Below are 17566 nucleotides of genomic sequence, written 5' to 3'. Positions count from 1 at the left end.
GATAAAAGATTTTTATTAGATTTTGAAATTTTATAATCTTATTTATTTTGCAAATATCTAGTCAATCTTTGCTTTTTATGTATAAATTAGTTAACATTGACCTTATTTATCCGAATTTATTATAAAGATCAATATATTCCAACCTAGTCATCATCCCCATTAACGTCCCCTTTCTATTGCTTCAGTAGATCTTTACTGAACCGAATACCCCTACAACCTCACAGTCACAATCCTTACCTCTCAATATTATTTTCATATAAAAGTAAAGTATAGTAAAGTGGTAAATAAGAGAACAAGCTGAAGTTATAAAGATACTACTAGAAGTAATAATATTGAAAAGAGTTTGTGGTATTTGTAGGGGATCTCTATTCTCTGAATCTACTGAACCGATTTTGAAAATTATTTGACCACTTGAAAGTCACGTTATTTGTGAGTGTCATAGGCTATATTTTATCCCCGTATTCTCATAGAAACAGAAACAACGCGGGTGAAACCGCTGGACAACGGCTAGTACTAGAGAATGATAGAAACTATGAATTCTATAATTTAATAATTTATGTAACTCTTTAAAAGAATAATAATTTTTAAAGACCTAATAACCTTATTGGGGGACCTAATTGTTAATTACAATTAGGTCCCCCAATAAACAAATCACTGCAAAACAAATGATTACATAATTCGAAAGACTGGTAAGCCAATTAGCTGACGACTGACATTGATTTTTGCATTATCACAATTACTTACGTAAAAATAATATCATTGTGATAACATTTGACCCGCGTTATAATCAATTGATGGAGGGATTATTTAAGATGAGGACAAGTCGCACCCGTGTCAGTCCATCTCCTAACTTCATCTGGCACAGAACGGAATAAAAACGTCCAAGGGCGATGAAGTTCAAAAATCCAGTAAGTATTTTTAATGTTATTTGAATTTTTATTTAAATGATATGTGATTTTTTGTTCTTGAACGTCCACTACTTTTCCGTGTCCATTTGGGATTAGCCTTTATTTTTTTGTTTTTAATGTTATCCGTATCTGGATTGTGTTATCCCAATCCAGATTGGCTGTGATCTTTCTTGAGCTTTTAAGTTCTTAGTGCGATAGGGATATATTATATGCTCCTGACCGAATTTTTCGACCAACGCGGCCAATCTCATGTTGAGATTAACCATAATACCTATGCAGGAGATATTATAGGTGTGTGCGCAAGTTAAAATAATCACGTCACCTATATACACCTTTGATCGCAAATTAACTCACTGGCACTCGATGTAGCGACTAATTTTTTGATTTGTTCGCCGAGATACATGATAGTACCTAATCGTTCCCGAGTCAAAGAGCAGCGTAAGTAATTAAATGTCATATAGGAGTTTGAAGTTGGAGTTTAGATACTCCAACTTCAAACTCCTATATGACGTTTAATTACATAAAAGGGATTTTAGGTTTGAATTAAGACAGGTAGGTTAAACAATTACGGACATAATCTGCTTCAATCCCGTAGTCAGAAATCATGCCTTTCCACTTGCTAAGATCCTTACCTACAGATGTCCCTGGCTTTTTCCTTTCGTTCAGGGTACACTTGACTTGACTTGATTTCCAATCACAATCGCCTTATCCCTTTTGTTAACTAACAAAAGGAGTAGTTCCTTTTCATTCTCGATTCTACGTGCCCAAAGCATTAGTATCTTACCCTCTCGAATTTGGTGATAATGCCGTGATGTTCTAATTACATAATAGAGGGGAATTTGATGCCGAATGAAGTTCACCGTCTTTTTATCAGGATAACAGCATCTCTATGCTGGACCCGTCTCTGCTGCTGCGGCCAGAGTCGGTGTATCGAGACAAGCCGCTGGCATGCTTCCGCGACTACTCCGTGGACGACGCGGACCCCATCAAGGAGCGCGTGCGACGCACCTACTACACCATGCACACGAATATGACTGTGGACTTCGTTAAAAGTGAGTTATACTGCTTGCAGTTTTCCAAATATTTTTTTGTGTTCGTCGTTCCAATCTTGATATAGTGCTCATGTACGTCACAACATGAGTGGTGGCAAGCTCTACGATTCGTCACCATTCCTCTCATGCTGTAAGATCTTTTAAAGTCTCTTCTAGCACATTCGTGAAGCAGTTTTTGTCTTATTGGTCTAGTGGCGCACTGGTGATCTGCATCTTACGCAGGGTACATTAGGGACTCTTTATTTTCGATCAATGTAATAATTGTTTTCATACGTTATTAAGATAATCCAAGGTTCGGATATCCGAAGAATCCGTAAAACTGTTCTGTCTTGCGTCGAAGTATGATATGTTGATATTTTTAACCGACTTCAAAAAGGAGGGGGTTCTCAATTCGGTCCGTATTTTTTTTTTTATGTATGTACACCGATTACTCAAAGACGCCTGGACCGATTTCAAAAATTCTTTTTTTGTTTGAAACGGTATAGTCCCCATTTGGTCCCATTGCCATCATGACAAGATCTGATGATGATACATCACCGGCTTAGCACCGCCTTCATACTGATCAGCAGGTAGAACATATTATGATGTTATTTTTCGCTTTTTAGTTTAGTGGGTACGTTTTTAGGTTTTGAAGTCGGTTGTATTTTTTTTCTCCCTAAAAGTTTTGCAGGAGATTGTAAATCGGCCGTGTTTCACCACCGTGTTTAGCAGAGGCAATATTCAATATTATCATCTAATTGAAGCAGGTCTAAGATCCAAATCTCCTTATTTGCCGTGCAATGTTCACTAAAAGAACTGGATGGTGATCTTGTAAAAAATGAAAACAAAAAAAGTAGAATTATTAGGATAGCTACTTCCTATCAGCCATTCGCCAATTTCAACCTATTCGCCAAGCTTAGGATAATATCTTCGATTCATGGTTATAGCACAGTAGATTGTGGTTATAGGATCCAATGAGAACTGTAGGTATTTCGATTTATTCGCAAGAATTGATTGGATTTTTCTTCTAAAATGTTTCCCAGGCAAAATGGAGAAATGGCTGAAGTTCAACCACTTTAAGTCGACGGTGAAGGACGCGCTGATCAAGCTCAACGAGTTGGTCGACGAGTCGGATCCTGATACCGATCTGCCCAACATCGTGCACGCCTTTCAGACCGCTGAGAGGATCCGACAAGACTACCCTGATGACGACTGGTTCCAGCTCATTGGATTGATACATGACCTTGGCAAAGTAAAATACCTTTTGTACCTAAGAGTGGGAAAAGGCGATGAAGAGTTTTTTTAAAGTGTTCCCATTACCTATGTCATAATTATCAACCCATATTCGGCTCACTGCTGAGCCCGAGTCTCCTCTCAGAATGAGAGGGGTTATGCCAATAGTCCACCACGCTGGCTCAATGAGGATTGGCAGACTTCACACACGCAGTGAATTAAGAAAATTCATGAATTCATGCAGGTTTCCTCACCGTGGTTATCCTTCACCGTTTTGAAACACGTGTTATTTAATTTCTTAAAATTACTTATGTACCATAACATTTCTTTTGCTGATCCGGTAAACGGTTTTCTGACATAAAGTTCAACCAAAAACCGCATAGCTGAGTATTCTACGAGTCCTAGAAACTCATTTCAAGTGTTTTGTGTGCAGGTGATGGCGTTCTATGACGAACCGCAGTGGTGCGTGGTAGGTGACACCTTCCCCGTGGGCTGCCGGTGGGGACAGAGCATCGTGTACGGAGACGACAGCTTCAAGGACAACCCCGACACGCACGACCCGAGATTTAAGTGAGGATTCTTTCTTATCACTTTCAAAGTCACAGTCTCCTTAGAAAGTTATCTTATCACACCATAAGTCTTAATAGGTCAGAAGAAGGTCAGAAGAAGGTCAGAAGAAGAAGCCGCACTGTAAGAAGAAGAAACCGTTCTTCTCACATGTCCGTGGGCCTAATGTGAGCTCATAGTATATGTAAAATTGCTTGCTTGACTCCACGTTCGGGTTTCTGGACTGTCACATAGGTGGACATGTTAAATAAACAGTTGTTTAGGTAGGTACCTACTTACTATCGGAACTACGATTTTTAATGTAGCATCATCGTAAACTGATACTTTCATAAAATTGAAGTGTGGCGGTCAGGTGAAGAAATCTCTTCCGGTCTAGTAAAATCTTTAAGTTGCAAGATGATAAGTTTGTCCACTTCTTGACATCGTCTATCCATTTCCTCCGCTGTTTTCCTAGGAACCTAGGAATTTAAAAAAGGATGCTCTTTGTTACAAGTTATACGACTACCTACTCGTAGTATTTGGTGTAGTTGCAATAATTGAGGCAAATCATCACTCAGAAATAAAACTTCTACCGGTATCAAGATCCAACGTTTCTGTATCACGTTTTATTATTTCCAGGTATTTCTGAACTACCTATAAACATGAATTTATCTAATTTTTGGAAAATATATCGATATTTTTTTTATTGTTCTAGCACTGAATTGGGCATGTATAAAGCGAAATGCGGTATCGAAAACCTCCTAATGTCGTGGGGACACGATGAATACCTCTACAGAGTACTGAAGCATAACAAGGCCAAGTTTCCTGAAGAAGGCTTACAGATGATCCGGTTAGTAGTTGCAGTCCTATTACTTCAGAATCATGTATTTAAATGCTAATAATTGGTTTAGCTTAGGATTAAGATTTACTAAATGCGCTTTATTTGAATTGTTGTTGTGAGAAGTTAGTTTTAGGAGTACTTGACTATTTTATTTTTAAGTTTTGCTTAATTATTCTTGGAGGTTTATGGTACTCCATCCTTTGCCCATACTTGCTAACTAATTTTTTGATGCTTTGTAAGCCCTGATTCGCACGAGAGTTTTTTTAACGGACGTTAAAGTGTTCAAATACAACAAATGCATTCCCAAGTAATGAATGGCCTCAATAGCTCAACCGTAAGAACGGTTGGACTCATCACTGAGGGATAGTGGTTCAATCCTTACCCAGTTAGTCTATTGACGTACCCACTCCTGGCACAGTTCTTCCGACTAGAAGGAGAGGAATGGGAATACTGGTTATGTTATAAGAAATATGACATTTTTTTTGAGCCGTTGAATTTTCAATTTTGGGCGTTGGAAATAGATCTTTATTTAACTACATACTATAACTTGAACGCTTTTTAATGTCTGTTAAAAACGCTCTCGTGCGAATGACAGCTAAGTACCGTCATATTATTTTGAGTGTGCAATAAAGTCTTTATCTGTTTATCTATGCTTCCACAGTTTCCATTCGTTTTACCCGTGGCACGCCGGCGGAGATTACAACCAGTTCGTCACCGAGAACGATGAGAAGATCAGACAAGCTGTACTTAAATTCAAGTAAGCATTCATTTCTTTTATTGGCTTTAAATGATGTTCCATAAAAATAGATAATGGAAACATCTTTCATGGTGATGGTGAAAGAAATTTTCGAATGGTTTTTGCGTTTTATCATAATAAACACACAAACAATAAACAAACAAAGAATCAAAGGTAAACTAATCATCATCATCATATCAGCCGAAGGACGTCCACTGCAGGACATAGGCTTTTGTAGGGACTTCCAAACATCACGATACTGAGCCACCTGCATCCAGCGAATCCCTGCGACTCGCTTGATGTCGTCAGTCCACCTGATGGGGGGTCGACCAACACTGCGCTTACTAGTGTGGGTCGATGTCCATTGCCACTTTAGCTTCGCAACTCGTTGAGCTATGTGACTTCGGTTCTTCTGCGGATCTCCTCATTTCTGATTCGATCACGCAGAGATACTCCTAACATAGCTCGTTCTATCGCTCGCTGTGCGACTCTGAGCCTTCTTATGAGGCCCATAGTTAGACCAAGTCCAACTTTGTATGGTAAACTAATAAGCCTCTGTTATTTTCACAGCCAATACGACTTGTACACAAAAAGTGCAAGTGCACCGGATATCGAGGCGCTGTGGCCGTATTACGAGCGGCTCATTGACAAGTACATCCCCGGCGAGCTCGACTGGTGAACGAATGAATAGATATTTATTTATAGGCTAGCCAGTTATTCGTAATATCAGTGTCTCGTATCTACTACTACCTATAGCACGTTTAACGAGGCGAGATACATAATGTAAACAATTGGACACTAGAAAGCCTATTTTTAGATTGAGATTTTTTTAATTAGTCCAGGTCTGGCTGGGAGGCTTCGGCCGTGGCTAGTTACCACCCTACCGACAAAGACGTACCGCCAAGCGACTTAGCGTTCCGGTACGATGCCGTGTAGAAACCGAAAGGGGTGTGGATTTTCATCCTTCTCCTTACAAGTTAGCCCGATTCCATCTTAGACTGCATCATCACTTACCATCAGTTGAGATTGTAGTCAAGGGCTAACTTGTAAAGAATAAAAAAAAGCCTAAGATGGGCCATGACATAATACATCGTGAAGACAAAATGACAAAGGGTAGCAATATTTGCGGTTCGTCGCTATTGGTTGACAATGTCATTTTGTACTTTATTGCTTTCGACAGATAAGGACAGACATAATCTCTCGTTTCCGCAGGTACCTAACTTTGTAACGGTCTGGTTGATTACGTATTTTATCTCGTCTCGTTTACCTTACTTTATCGTATACCTATTATATATTCTGAAATCCCGATAGGTGTCAAAAAATTAGGATAAATTATGGTATTTTGATAAGGCTTTGTTTTTAATTATAAGTTAGTACATAAGTAAGATATTATCCAAAGAAATAATACAAATAATAAAAATAAACATATTTTCATCAAACGCTATCTCGTACAAGGACTTTACTTAGGTTAAGATTTCAGTTTTGTGTTGTTCCTACTAGTAATTAGATTTATTATTATGAATAGTTTTAAGATTTTATAGGATTCTTAAGTAAACAATGTAAACGATATATTTATAAAACTCACTATTCTACAAATACGTTGGAACGGTGTGTTGGGTCATTGTACTTTTTGTCAAAATGTGATATTACTAGTTTGTAAGAGATAATAAAACAAATCTTTTAAAATAAACCAGGAACTTTATTTTAGCTATATTTACAGTAATACAAATATCTGAAAATAGATAATTATTCTATATTATAGCGTCAACAAACAATCACTTTGCGAAACGAGGATTATTGTAAGGTCGAGGACACAATACACGAGGAAAGGGATTCCCCTAACATCGACTTTTTAAAATATTTTTAATCAATCCAGCTCATTAAGTATACCTAAAATACCATAGAAACCGAAGGAAGACACCATAAAATATAACGGCATTTTTTTTTTAAATTGCGCCAGTTTTGCAAAACGAAATAATGCTTGACGTTTACAATATATAACTAATCTCATTGGTGCATCCAAGCATAAACAACGTTCTTTAATATCATAAACGTAATAATATATTTAATACAAATTCACTGCAATTTCAATAATTTGAGAATTAGGGGTAATTGAATTGCATTGATATCCCCAACATATTACCAGGAGCGGGAATCCCTCTCACGACGTAACGTAACCTCGACGTAAAGCGTCCTCTACACGCTCAACCTTGATTGACAGATACATGTGACACTTAGCATGTAAAAAGGGGCATAATCCTATACCATTTTCCATGGTGAATTCCTTTAATAATTATGATGATAATCGCAATAATTATTGATTATCGATCACGCTTATTCAAATAGGTATATCGGATTTAGGTCAATCATTAAGGGAGTTGACATGGTGGGCAATCTTGCCGTGTTATGTAAAATTTTATGGCCGATGGTACAGCAGAGTTTTAATTCTTAATCCTCACCATATATTATATGTAAATAAGGCATGAAAGAATGCTTACAATAATATTCTATAAGAGCATTTACAGGTAACGTATTTATTACCTAAATATTATGTTTGGAAAGGACGTCGGTCTGTTTGAAGAGGTGTTTAATAATTGTAGGTAAGTTGATTTATTATTAAATATGTCGGATGATGTACCTAAAGAGGAAGACTTCTAGAGATAATTCGAATGTAGTGTAAGTTTATCAGCTACATATAAACGTAAAAATCATAAAAAGCAAAAAGGTTAAAAATGCTTTTTGATTTAAAACCTGTTTTTTTTTATAACTTTTTTTTACCTTTTAAAAGTTAAAATAATCACTTTGTATTATCCTGTATATCAAACACCTAAACAAACAACCCGAGTGCAGAAAGTAAATTATGAAATATTTTACCTCTAAATGATACTAAACAAACATTATTTTTCATCACAATTTACGAAATAAATCCAAATATTTTTCATTGAGGTTTAATCACACGTACAGCCACAGGTAATGGCGCCGGAACGTGTGAGCATACCTTTATAAAAACGTGAATCCATACAACACAAACAAATCAAATATTTCATTATTATCCATATTTTATATAAAATTCAAATAAAATTACAATAATATTTTCATTATTATTATTATTATTATTCCTTTTTAAGTAATAAATAAATCGAAACAATATTATAATTTCTACATACAAAACCCGGTTTCATTTCAATTTACTAGCTAAAACAAATGTATAAGTAATATTGAAATATCCGGGATTTTTTCAGGATTTTTTCCTTCTTTGACGAATTTTCTGAACGATCGATAAGGATTGTCAACAATTAATAGTGTTTTTAGATTACTATAGATATTTACTACTTTGCTAAACATATTATCGACAACTTTAAGACAGGTCGTTTATTGAAACCAACCATAAGATAATTAAAGACTGCGCAAATATGCGCGAACTGAATAAGTAAATGCGTAGGGTAAAGTTTACAGATATTATATACTCAGAGGCACAATTATCCGTCCACTTTAATATACTAGCGGAATATGAAAGTGGGCGGATAATTGTGGCTCTGAGTATATTTCCACAGTTTAACTTATACAGTCAAACTTAACCGCATATACACAATACCAGGCAGGCACTATACATACAAAACTCATGTTTACACAAGTCGGAAATTTGAAATTACTATAAAGCAAGCAATTAAATCCAGAATCACATTTATCAGTGGGAGTTTTCAATATTTTCATACTGTTACTATCGCGTTAACGTAAACGCGAATTTATATGCAATTGAAATAGTTGTGCAGTAGTGCCACTAGATGGCGCTGTTTCAATTCCTTCGTGTTTACTTTAACGTGATAGTAACAGTATAAAACTACCACTAGGCCCTCTGGATGAAAATGTATGCGTGAAAATAATATAAAACACAAAACGATGCTGATAAATATGATTTGCACCTTAATTGCATCACAATAAAACTGGTGGACCTACTTATATTGGTTTCAGGTTCTAATCCTGTTAAACTTGTATCATCATTATCATTATCACCCATATTCAGCTCACTGCTGAGCTCAAGTCTCCTATCAGAATGAGGGGTTAGGCCAATAATCCACCACAATGGCCCACTTCTTCACTTCACTGGCAGACTTCACATACGCAGAGAATTAAGATAATTCTCTGGTATGCAGGTTTCCTCACGATGTTTTCCTTCACCGTTTGAGACACGTGATATTTAATTTCTTAAAATGCACACAACTGAAACCGGAACGTGTGTAGAGGACTTAATTATTTTAATATTTCTTCCTTCAAAACTGGATTTCTAAGTAAAGTAGATAATACTAGTAATTTTATTCATGTTATATAGCGACTTAACAGGAGTAGAACAAAAGTTACATAAACCAAGCTTCAGTTAAAACATAAGCTTGATGGAAACTTGTAAATAGACGTACGTAATAGCTACTTATTTACTTTAATAAGGCGGTTATAAGGATACAGACATCGAAGGCATTTTAACAAGAAGGTATTTGTTTTACGTAGGTTTATTATTACAACAACAAGTAGATATTTAAAGATTAGAATTAATGACTGTTGAGCATATTCGATCTATGAAGGTAGCCGGTGATTCAATATTTTGTCTTACATTGCATATCAAATAGAATAGTAATAAAATCTATAAAATTTCCAAATTCAGCCCAAGTTCTGTAATACTATACGATCGAAAGCATTCGATAAAATTTCGAACAATTCCCAGATATCAGACTATTTACTGGTTATACTGAACCGCTCTTAAAGTAAGTTTACTTTCACAACAGAAGTACAATTTTCTATTACATTACATTAATTTTTAACAGTGTTGCCATTCCAAAGTGATACTTATTATTTTCACATCCTTAAAACATATTATCGCATACGTAACCCATGAAGTCCATTATTAAGAATACTCTTCAAGCATTTCTGGTATTTATCTAATACTACGTACACTTAGCAAATTGCAGGGGTACGCAACAGTTGAGTAAAATATTTATGAAAATTTAATTTTAAATTTGATCCAAATTTTAATCATATTGTATACAATACGAAATACCCCTAAATGCCTGATGCCGCTTTAACATTATAAAAGTATATTCGGTATTTGGGAAAACAAAAACAAAAAAATCTTTACGTGAAAACTTGGACGTAATGGTTACTACACACGACGATCCGTAATCAAAATTATAATTTACTAGCGGACGCCCGCGACTTCGTCCGCGTGAAATTCGATGTCAACTTTACTACTACCCCTGCCCTACCCTTTCCCTACCACTACCCCAACCCTACCCCTACCCTACCCAACCCCTACCTCTACCCTACCCCTACCTCCACCCAACCCCTACCCTACCGCTACCCTACCCCTACCCTACCCCTACCCTATCCCTTTCCTACCCCTATCCCACCCGTACCCCTATCTCACACCTCTCCTACCCCTATCCTACCCGTACCTCTACCCTACCTCTACCCTACCTCTACCCCTACCCTACCCCTACCCTACCCCGGCCCTACCCCTACCCTACCCTTCCCTACCCGTACCCTACCCTACTCTATAAATTCTCTATCTTACTCCTACCCTTAGCAAAATCGGTCCAGCCCTTCGCAAGTGGTGCGAAGGAATGACCAAGGAAAATAGAGACTTCTATGCTAATAATATAAAGAGGTAAAGTTCGTGTGGTTGTAGGAGGTAATCTCTGGATCTACTGGACCGATTTGGAAAATTGTTTTACCAATAGAAAGCTACGTTATTTGCGAGTGTCATAGGCTATGTTTGATCCCCATATTCACACGGGAACGGGAACTACGTAAATGAAAGCGCCGGGCGTCATATAGCGGAATTTCTGCGTCTTTTAGAAATTTTGTATTATCTCCGAAACTATTTAAGTAATTAACATACTGTAAAGGGCAAATCTTATCTCCATAATATCCTTGTGATTATTAAATAATTTATTTTAATAAGGATTAAAGTTTAGTTGTATAAATAATGACGTAAACCTAAGTATATAAAATTAATATTTTTTAAAACACAAAAGGTACTATATCTGCTAATATATAGAAGATAGATATATGGCGTCGCGGACTTTTTTGTAGAACTTTTAAAGATACATAAAGTCTCCATACATTAATTTCAATTTTACACAATGGTTAAGGCAGCGCATGCGAATAAGTCTGTTTAAAAGGTTTTTAGTCCGACCTGTATGACAAAAACTGTGATAACTCGGCTAATATATATGATACCAATATAAAATATAGCCTATAGCACTCCCCGATAATGTAGCATTCTACTGGTGAAAGAATTTTTAAAATCGGACCAGTAGTTCCGAAGATTACCCCATTTAAAAAATGTGACAAACTTACAAACTTACAAACTTTACCTCTTTATAATATTAGTATAGATTATCTACAAGCGCACGCATTGCAGCCTTTCAAACTAAAGTGTACCTAAACTTATTATTAATTACAATAAGAAATATATTTTAACTTCTTTTTCAAATATTTTTAACCACAACCACAAAACTAATACAACCAATTAACGACATCAAAGCGAATGTACTTGAATAACGGTAAAACGGCTCAAAAACTGCACTCCACTAACCTAATATATCAGTCTTCATAGGGAACGATGTATATCAATTCCACACACAACAAAGGCCATTTCAAGGCAATTCAATTTCACAAAATGGTGAACCATTATCACACACACCAACCGCAATCCGTTTTTTGTTAATATAACATTACTTCATTCATTATACAAGTGGTATTATATATATTTGGCATATAAAAGAGCAAAATGTTTTATTTAAGTGTAAAAGTTTAAAGTGCAAAGCTGTTTTTATTGAGAAAAAAAATCTTATCATTCATTCACAAATTACTTCACAAAATCCACATAAATTTAAAAAAAAAAAAAACAAATTGTGTAAAGAAAAAATACTATTGCACTGAAACACTCAATTATTAGATACTTTTATTTGCAATATAATTGCTATAGCAAGGAGTTTCTTCAATAAATGATGGTCTGAAATATAAAATCTGTAGTTATTCTGACATTTATTGCGGTTGGTTAATACATTTAACTTTACGGGAATGTCTCATTACAAGTTACAACCTTTTCATCTTTAATAATATTTACCATTCAGTTTCATACAACTGAAAATTGAAGAAAAATTTAATATTATACATAAAAATAATTATTAAGAAATTCTGGCATTTAAAGAAACCAGACATTTATTAAGATTTTTTTAGCAATTTCCATAACAGTTATGTTAACTTATCTTCGCAAAATTTTATAGACTAAGTTTCAAAATGTTTGTAAATGCTGGTTACGTACGCCATCACCTGCTGCCAGTCTGGTCTCTCTTGATGGATCATATCTTGAATATTCTGTGACGAAAATACATAAATTATTAGTTTTTAGTACCAAACATCCTTATCCTGTCGTATTTTTAATATTAGACCGCTTGGAAAGCCCTAATCCTTCGAATTTTTTTGAATACAAAGTTTTCCACCAATTAATTTCCTCGTTCTCTTTAAAATCAGACTATGTCATACCTTTTAGGTCTGATTCTCATATTTAAATGGTTGTTTTATAATTCATCTCATTATTTCACAGTTTACCATGTGTAAACATACAAATAAACTAACTTTTCCGCTTTATAATCTATCTATGTTATAAAATATCTCGAAAGCAGCTCGATGTACAAAATTGAAATTTGGTAGGGAGATAGTTTATAGTTACTCGTATATTAGACGTTCGCTAAGATTAGGGAGGATTTCTATTTTGTGAGAGAGTCAGATTAGGGAGGTCAAAGGGCAGTTGAATTAGTAGACGTTCGCTAATATTCATACCTTATCAGCCGATAGACGTCCACTGCTGGACAATAGGCCTCTTGCGTGGACCTCCAAGCACAACTATCTCGAGCCGCCAGCATCCAGCGGCTAATATTCATACAAATGTAAAAGTTTATAATACATACCAAAGTGGTGGGTATCCCCACAGACTCCGCGGCGGCGAAGGCGACGGAGAAGTTGGTGCGTTTGTCGTGCGGCGACAGCGACGCGTACGGAATGCGCGCCTCGCCCAGGTACGAGTGCAGCAGCGCGCAGAGAGCCATGCCGTCGTTCCACGATGAGCTGGAGTTATACGAAATCATCATCATCTAGCTCGCAGACTGGAATAGCGTCATCATCATCATCATAGACATAGGCCTCTTACCTGCAACCCGCTTGATGTCTTCGGTCTACCTAGTCGGTCGACCAACATTGCGCTTTCCGGTGCGGGGTCGCCATTCCCAGAGGCGTCTTTACCTATAGTGCAAAGGGTGCGTCGCATCCGGGTGCCGCGTTCTCAGAGGCGCCCGAGCGTTTGTTTTCAAATTAAACTTTTTTTAAAGTTGTGTTCAGTTATTTTTGTTTTGTTAACCTTTACATCCATAAAGACAGTTTTATCCGTGTAATCACAGTGGGTGTTACATAACATCTATCTTCCCAAAGAAAAACAGTCACAGTTTCAAAAATTTACTACCAGCGAGACCTAGTCCTCCCACCTAGTTATACAAATTTTTAAAATTTGTCTGGAAAAATTAGTTACACAGATAGCTGTGGTAACTTGAAGTGCTGTTTGTATGTACATATTCCATTTTAACAGTGCTCAGCACGGTAAGGTACTAAAGAGCGCTATGTGATGATTGCACTCGGGCGGCGCTACGTTAGCTAGAGACGCTTCTGGCCATTCCAGTATCGCCTCTTCGAACTATGTAGCTTGCCCATTGCCACTTCACCTTCGCGACTCACTGAGCATGAATAACCTAGGTATACTTAAAAAATTAATTATAATTAGTTCTATAAAACCGGAACGTGTACAGACGGCATTATAAAACTTATTTTTTAAATCTCGTTATGTTAACTATACACGTTCCGGTTAACAAATTATGAAATTGAGCATAACAAAAAAATTACCTAAAATTAGTAATATCTATGTTATTGTATCCCAACGTCTTCTGTTGACACCATTTGAGGAGCGCGTTGCGTTTCGATCCACCGTTCTTAACTTGCAGAGCATTCAGAGGATCTTTTCTTTCGCCTAGATTAAAAAATGTTATAAAAGAAAATAATTAAAAGGGTTAATATTAACATTCAGCGGTTTATTATAAACTAAAATGTTTATCGTTTCTAATATGTTTTATCAAATTAGAAAATATAAATGATAAAGTAATATGTTTTATATGTGCTATAAATTTGATTTTTGACAGTAGATTCACTATTGTGTTCATGATATTTATTAATTTACAAGATCATAAAAGCAACGATAAAGGAAGAGTTTAGAATACTTACTATAAGAAGAATAAAAAACGCAGCCTTATTTAAATTATTTTTCGAAAATGTTGCTAGTAGGTACTCTTACTATAAAAACATATATATATTTTTAATTAGATTTATGTTTTTTCAACTATTCAAGAGATTTTTCAACTCTTAAAAGGTGTTCCATATTATTAAAAAGATATCAAAAAGCAAATGGGCTTTTAACATTTACTTAATTTGGTACTAGATTTACTACTAGATCTACTACTGTTCTGTCATAAAAATGATTAATGTCAAATTATTATTATTTACTCTCATGCATTGATATTATTAAAGACGGCCGTAATGTAACGATGGGAATCTGTGGAGCCAATCTGTAAAGATGTTTTTATTACTCAAAAACGTAAATTACGAATAAATTCCATTTTTTTAAAGTTAAAAAAAATGTTTATCACTACAAAATAGCTCATCTGTACCGTTACATGTGAAGCCACCTTAAATGTTAATATTAGTCACTCACATATATCGCCGTAACTATTTCGCCGCACGAACGACTCGATGGCCTTCTGTTGCAGCGTGGCAAGCGCGCGCTGCTCGTCGGGCATGTTGGCCATGTTGGGCATGTTGGCCATGTTCGACATGTTGGTGATGTTGGCTCCCGTCGCCGAAGATTCTGCCCCGCGCGTTAGACACATTTAAAAGCCATATACCACGCGTTGTGTCAGTTTTTTTTTTCAAATTTGAAGCGAAATTTCTTAAAATTACTATTACTACTCTCAAGAGTACTAACTTAAGTTGGGGTTTGATTTATATTAGGTTAGCAAATATATAAGCTTGAATCTTTAATAACAAAAAGGCAAAAAATAAAATTAAAAGATAAATAAAGAAATAATAGAAAGGTGCAATTAAAATAATATTAAACACTTATGTATGATATTAGGTTTATATACCAACTGACATATTAATAAAATCACAACACACCAGATAATAAACTACCTATACATCGTTATAATAGACTTTTACATGTGAAATAATAACAAAAACTGACACAATGCTGTAAAAGGAAAAAGGATCGCAGTGAGAATTTTTTTCTCTGCTTATGAGGTTTGGCACTAAAGCAAAAAGTTCAATGAAGCATGATATTAGATAGGCCAAAAGCGTTAAGTAAGTGCGATGTATTGTACTCCATTTTATGGATTAACCAAAAATCAGAAAAAATTTCTTAATGAGTTCTAATTTAATCAATTAATTAATTTATGACGAGGCGAAAGCTGATTTCTGTTGACATATGTAGCCAAATAATGAATGGAATTATAATAAAATTGTGTAGGAAAATTCATTAATTAACCAATATAAGTAATATAAGTAATTATTACAAACCATTACAAACACAAGAAGATGTTAATTAAATATAATAAATACTCTAAAAAAAATTACTTTCTTACTTAATTTAAAATTTAATGGTAATAAAATTAGCAGTAATTAGATGGCTCTAAAAATAAAAATTGAGAAATTCAACAAAATTTATTTTCATTTTTAAAATAAATATTTTAAATTTCATCAAACTAGTAGAACTTTTATTTCAAATTATAGGATAGTCTTGTATGTCTATTTACAAATTCCATAAACAAAGCGGAAAATCACAGATAACATCTTAACATTATTCTATTCATATAACAATTATTTACAAAACGTACTCGTACTGGATGCAATGTTAGTCACAAAATAAATTAAAGGCATCGTTGTCGTTCAAATAAAACAAAATTAAACGTAATTATTTTAATGTACTACCATATCGGGTTCGTGCTATATAATAAATAGTAAGACAAACGGAAACAGAATAAATAAATAAATATGTACATAATAGAAAGACAAACATAAAGGTTAGATAGAAAAGGCGAGAGCTATGCGCCTCTCTGATTCCTCCATGCTGGAATAGAAAACGTTAGCTAACACTTACATGCGGTCAATCATAATAAAATAATTATTTTTTAAAATCGGAAATATTAAAAACAATAAGTAAATAAATTAAGGCCATTACGTATTGCCCACACTCACACAATAATACTCGTATTATAAATTAGGGTATCTAAGGGTTTTTATGTCATACCTACAGAACATACATCGCTAAAGCGTTTAGCTTTAGCGATCTATGTCCTGAACAAGTTTTTAGCAATACAAGAAAGCCCGCGTATCCTCAATGTGTTTTAATTGAAAAGACTCTAAAAGTACTGGACCGATTTGAAAAATTATTCCACAGGATTAAAAATCCTACATAATTCCTGAAACATATAGCCTATTTTATCCCCGTATTGCGCTAGAAATGGGAAATGTAGATGAGAGCGCGGGTGTCATCTATTTTACAGCCTTTCTTGATGAGTACTGTTTACCAACAAATAAATTAGAAATGAACGTAGAAAATTCACGTAATTTCATAACTTATTTATTTTCAATTATGTATGGTTTGTTTAATAAATATTATATAAAATATTCCATATATATAACCATATCTAATTGTTCTAAGCTAAATTTATTTTCATTAATTTAACAACAAGTTAAAGTTAATTATAATTATTATTAGGTGTGAATTGACTAGTGATTTATACCCTCATTTTTGACAAAACTGTTGTGTGAGTGCGGGCTTTCTAACTTATTATACTTACTTATTTATATTATGTATTATTTTTTAGGTTATATTAAGAACAAGTTAATATTAGTTGTGAAATAAAAAGCGATGTCTTCCCCTTATTTTCAATTTGTTTGTTGGTAAACACATCATCATTTCATTTCAGTATACAGGCTGCTCGGGAGCATTTCCCATATCTTCAAGGTGTTGACGAGTCCACATACAGGAGCCGAACTGCATAACTAATTTTTTTAACTAAATTAAAAAAAAACTTTTTATGTTCTCATACAAAGTAATTCAAATTCCTTACATTTTAAAATACGTAATCGTAGAGTCTGACTGACGACTGAAGAC

General features: G+C 34.9%; 2 protein-coding genes across 16 annotated transcripts in view; one reads left to right on the top strand and one right to left on the bottom strand.

Moving 5' to 3' along the window:
- The first annotated feature begins 762 nt into the window (after positions 1 to 762).
- LOC112053158 (inositol oxygenase-like) overlaps positions 763 to 17566 on the top strand; it is a 200511-nt gene continuing 183707 nt past the window's right edge. Inside the window, exons 1-7 of one of the 2 annotated variants that reach the window (XR_008251076.1) lie at positions 763 to 908; positions 1783 to 1960; positions 2983 to 3191; positions 3606 to 3742; positions 4434 to 4568; positions 5221 to 5316; positions 5866 to 6137. Coding sequence is in view for 1 of the 2 variants with exons in the window: in XM_024092469.2 (XP_023948237.1) it covers positions 891 to 908; positions 1783 to 1960; positions 2983 to 3191; positions 3606 to 3742; positions 4434 to 4568; positions 5221 to 5316; positions 5866 to 5974 (882 nt within the window). In the remaining variant the exon portion in view is untranslated. Of the gene's footprint in view, positions 909 to 1782; positions 1961 to 2982; positions 3192 to 3605; positions 3743 to 4433; positions 4569 to 5220; positions 5317 to 5865; positions 6342 to 17566 lie in introns of those variants that run through there. The other variant, XM_024092469.2, reaches the window with a different exon arrangement.
- The window catches only part of LOC112053155 (cytospin-A), a 74137-nt gene continuing 68963 nt past the window's right edge, over positions 12393 to 17566 (bottom strand). For 13 of the 14 annotated variants that reach the window (XM_052883296.1, XM_052883299.1, XM_052883295.1 and 10 more), the window contains 4 exons: positions 15107 to 15259; positions 14245 to 14368; positions 13263 to 13419; positions 12393 to 12669 (listed from right to left, as the gene is read on the bottom strand). In XM_052883296.1, coding sequence (XP_052739256.1) covers positions 12580 to 12669; positions 13263 to 13419; positions 14245 to 14368; positions 15107 to 15259 — 524 coding nt within the window. In that variant the 3' untranslated portion in view covers positions 12393 to 12579. Of the gene's footprint in view, positions 12670 to 13262; positions 13420 to 14244; positions 14369 to 15106; positions 15260 to 16378; positions 16517 to 17566 lie in introns of those variants that run through there. The other variant, XM_052883301.1, reaches the window with a different exon arrangement.

This window comes from Bicyclus anynana, chromosome 8 (assembly GCF_947172395.1).
Source record: "Bicyclus anynana chromosome 8, ilBicAnyn1.1, whole genome shotgun sequence".
In the NCBI taxonomy this organism is placed as follows: Eukaryota; Metazoa; Arthropoda; class Insecta; order Lepidoptera; family Nymphalidae; genus Bicyclus; species Bicyclus anynana.
Note: the sequence above shows the minus strand (reverse complement) of the source record. Positions and strands in the feature narration are given on the sequence as shown.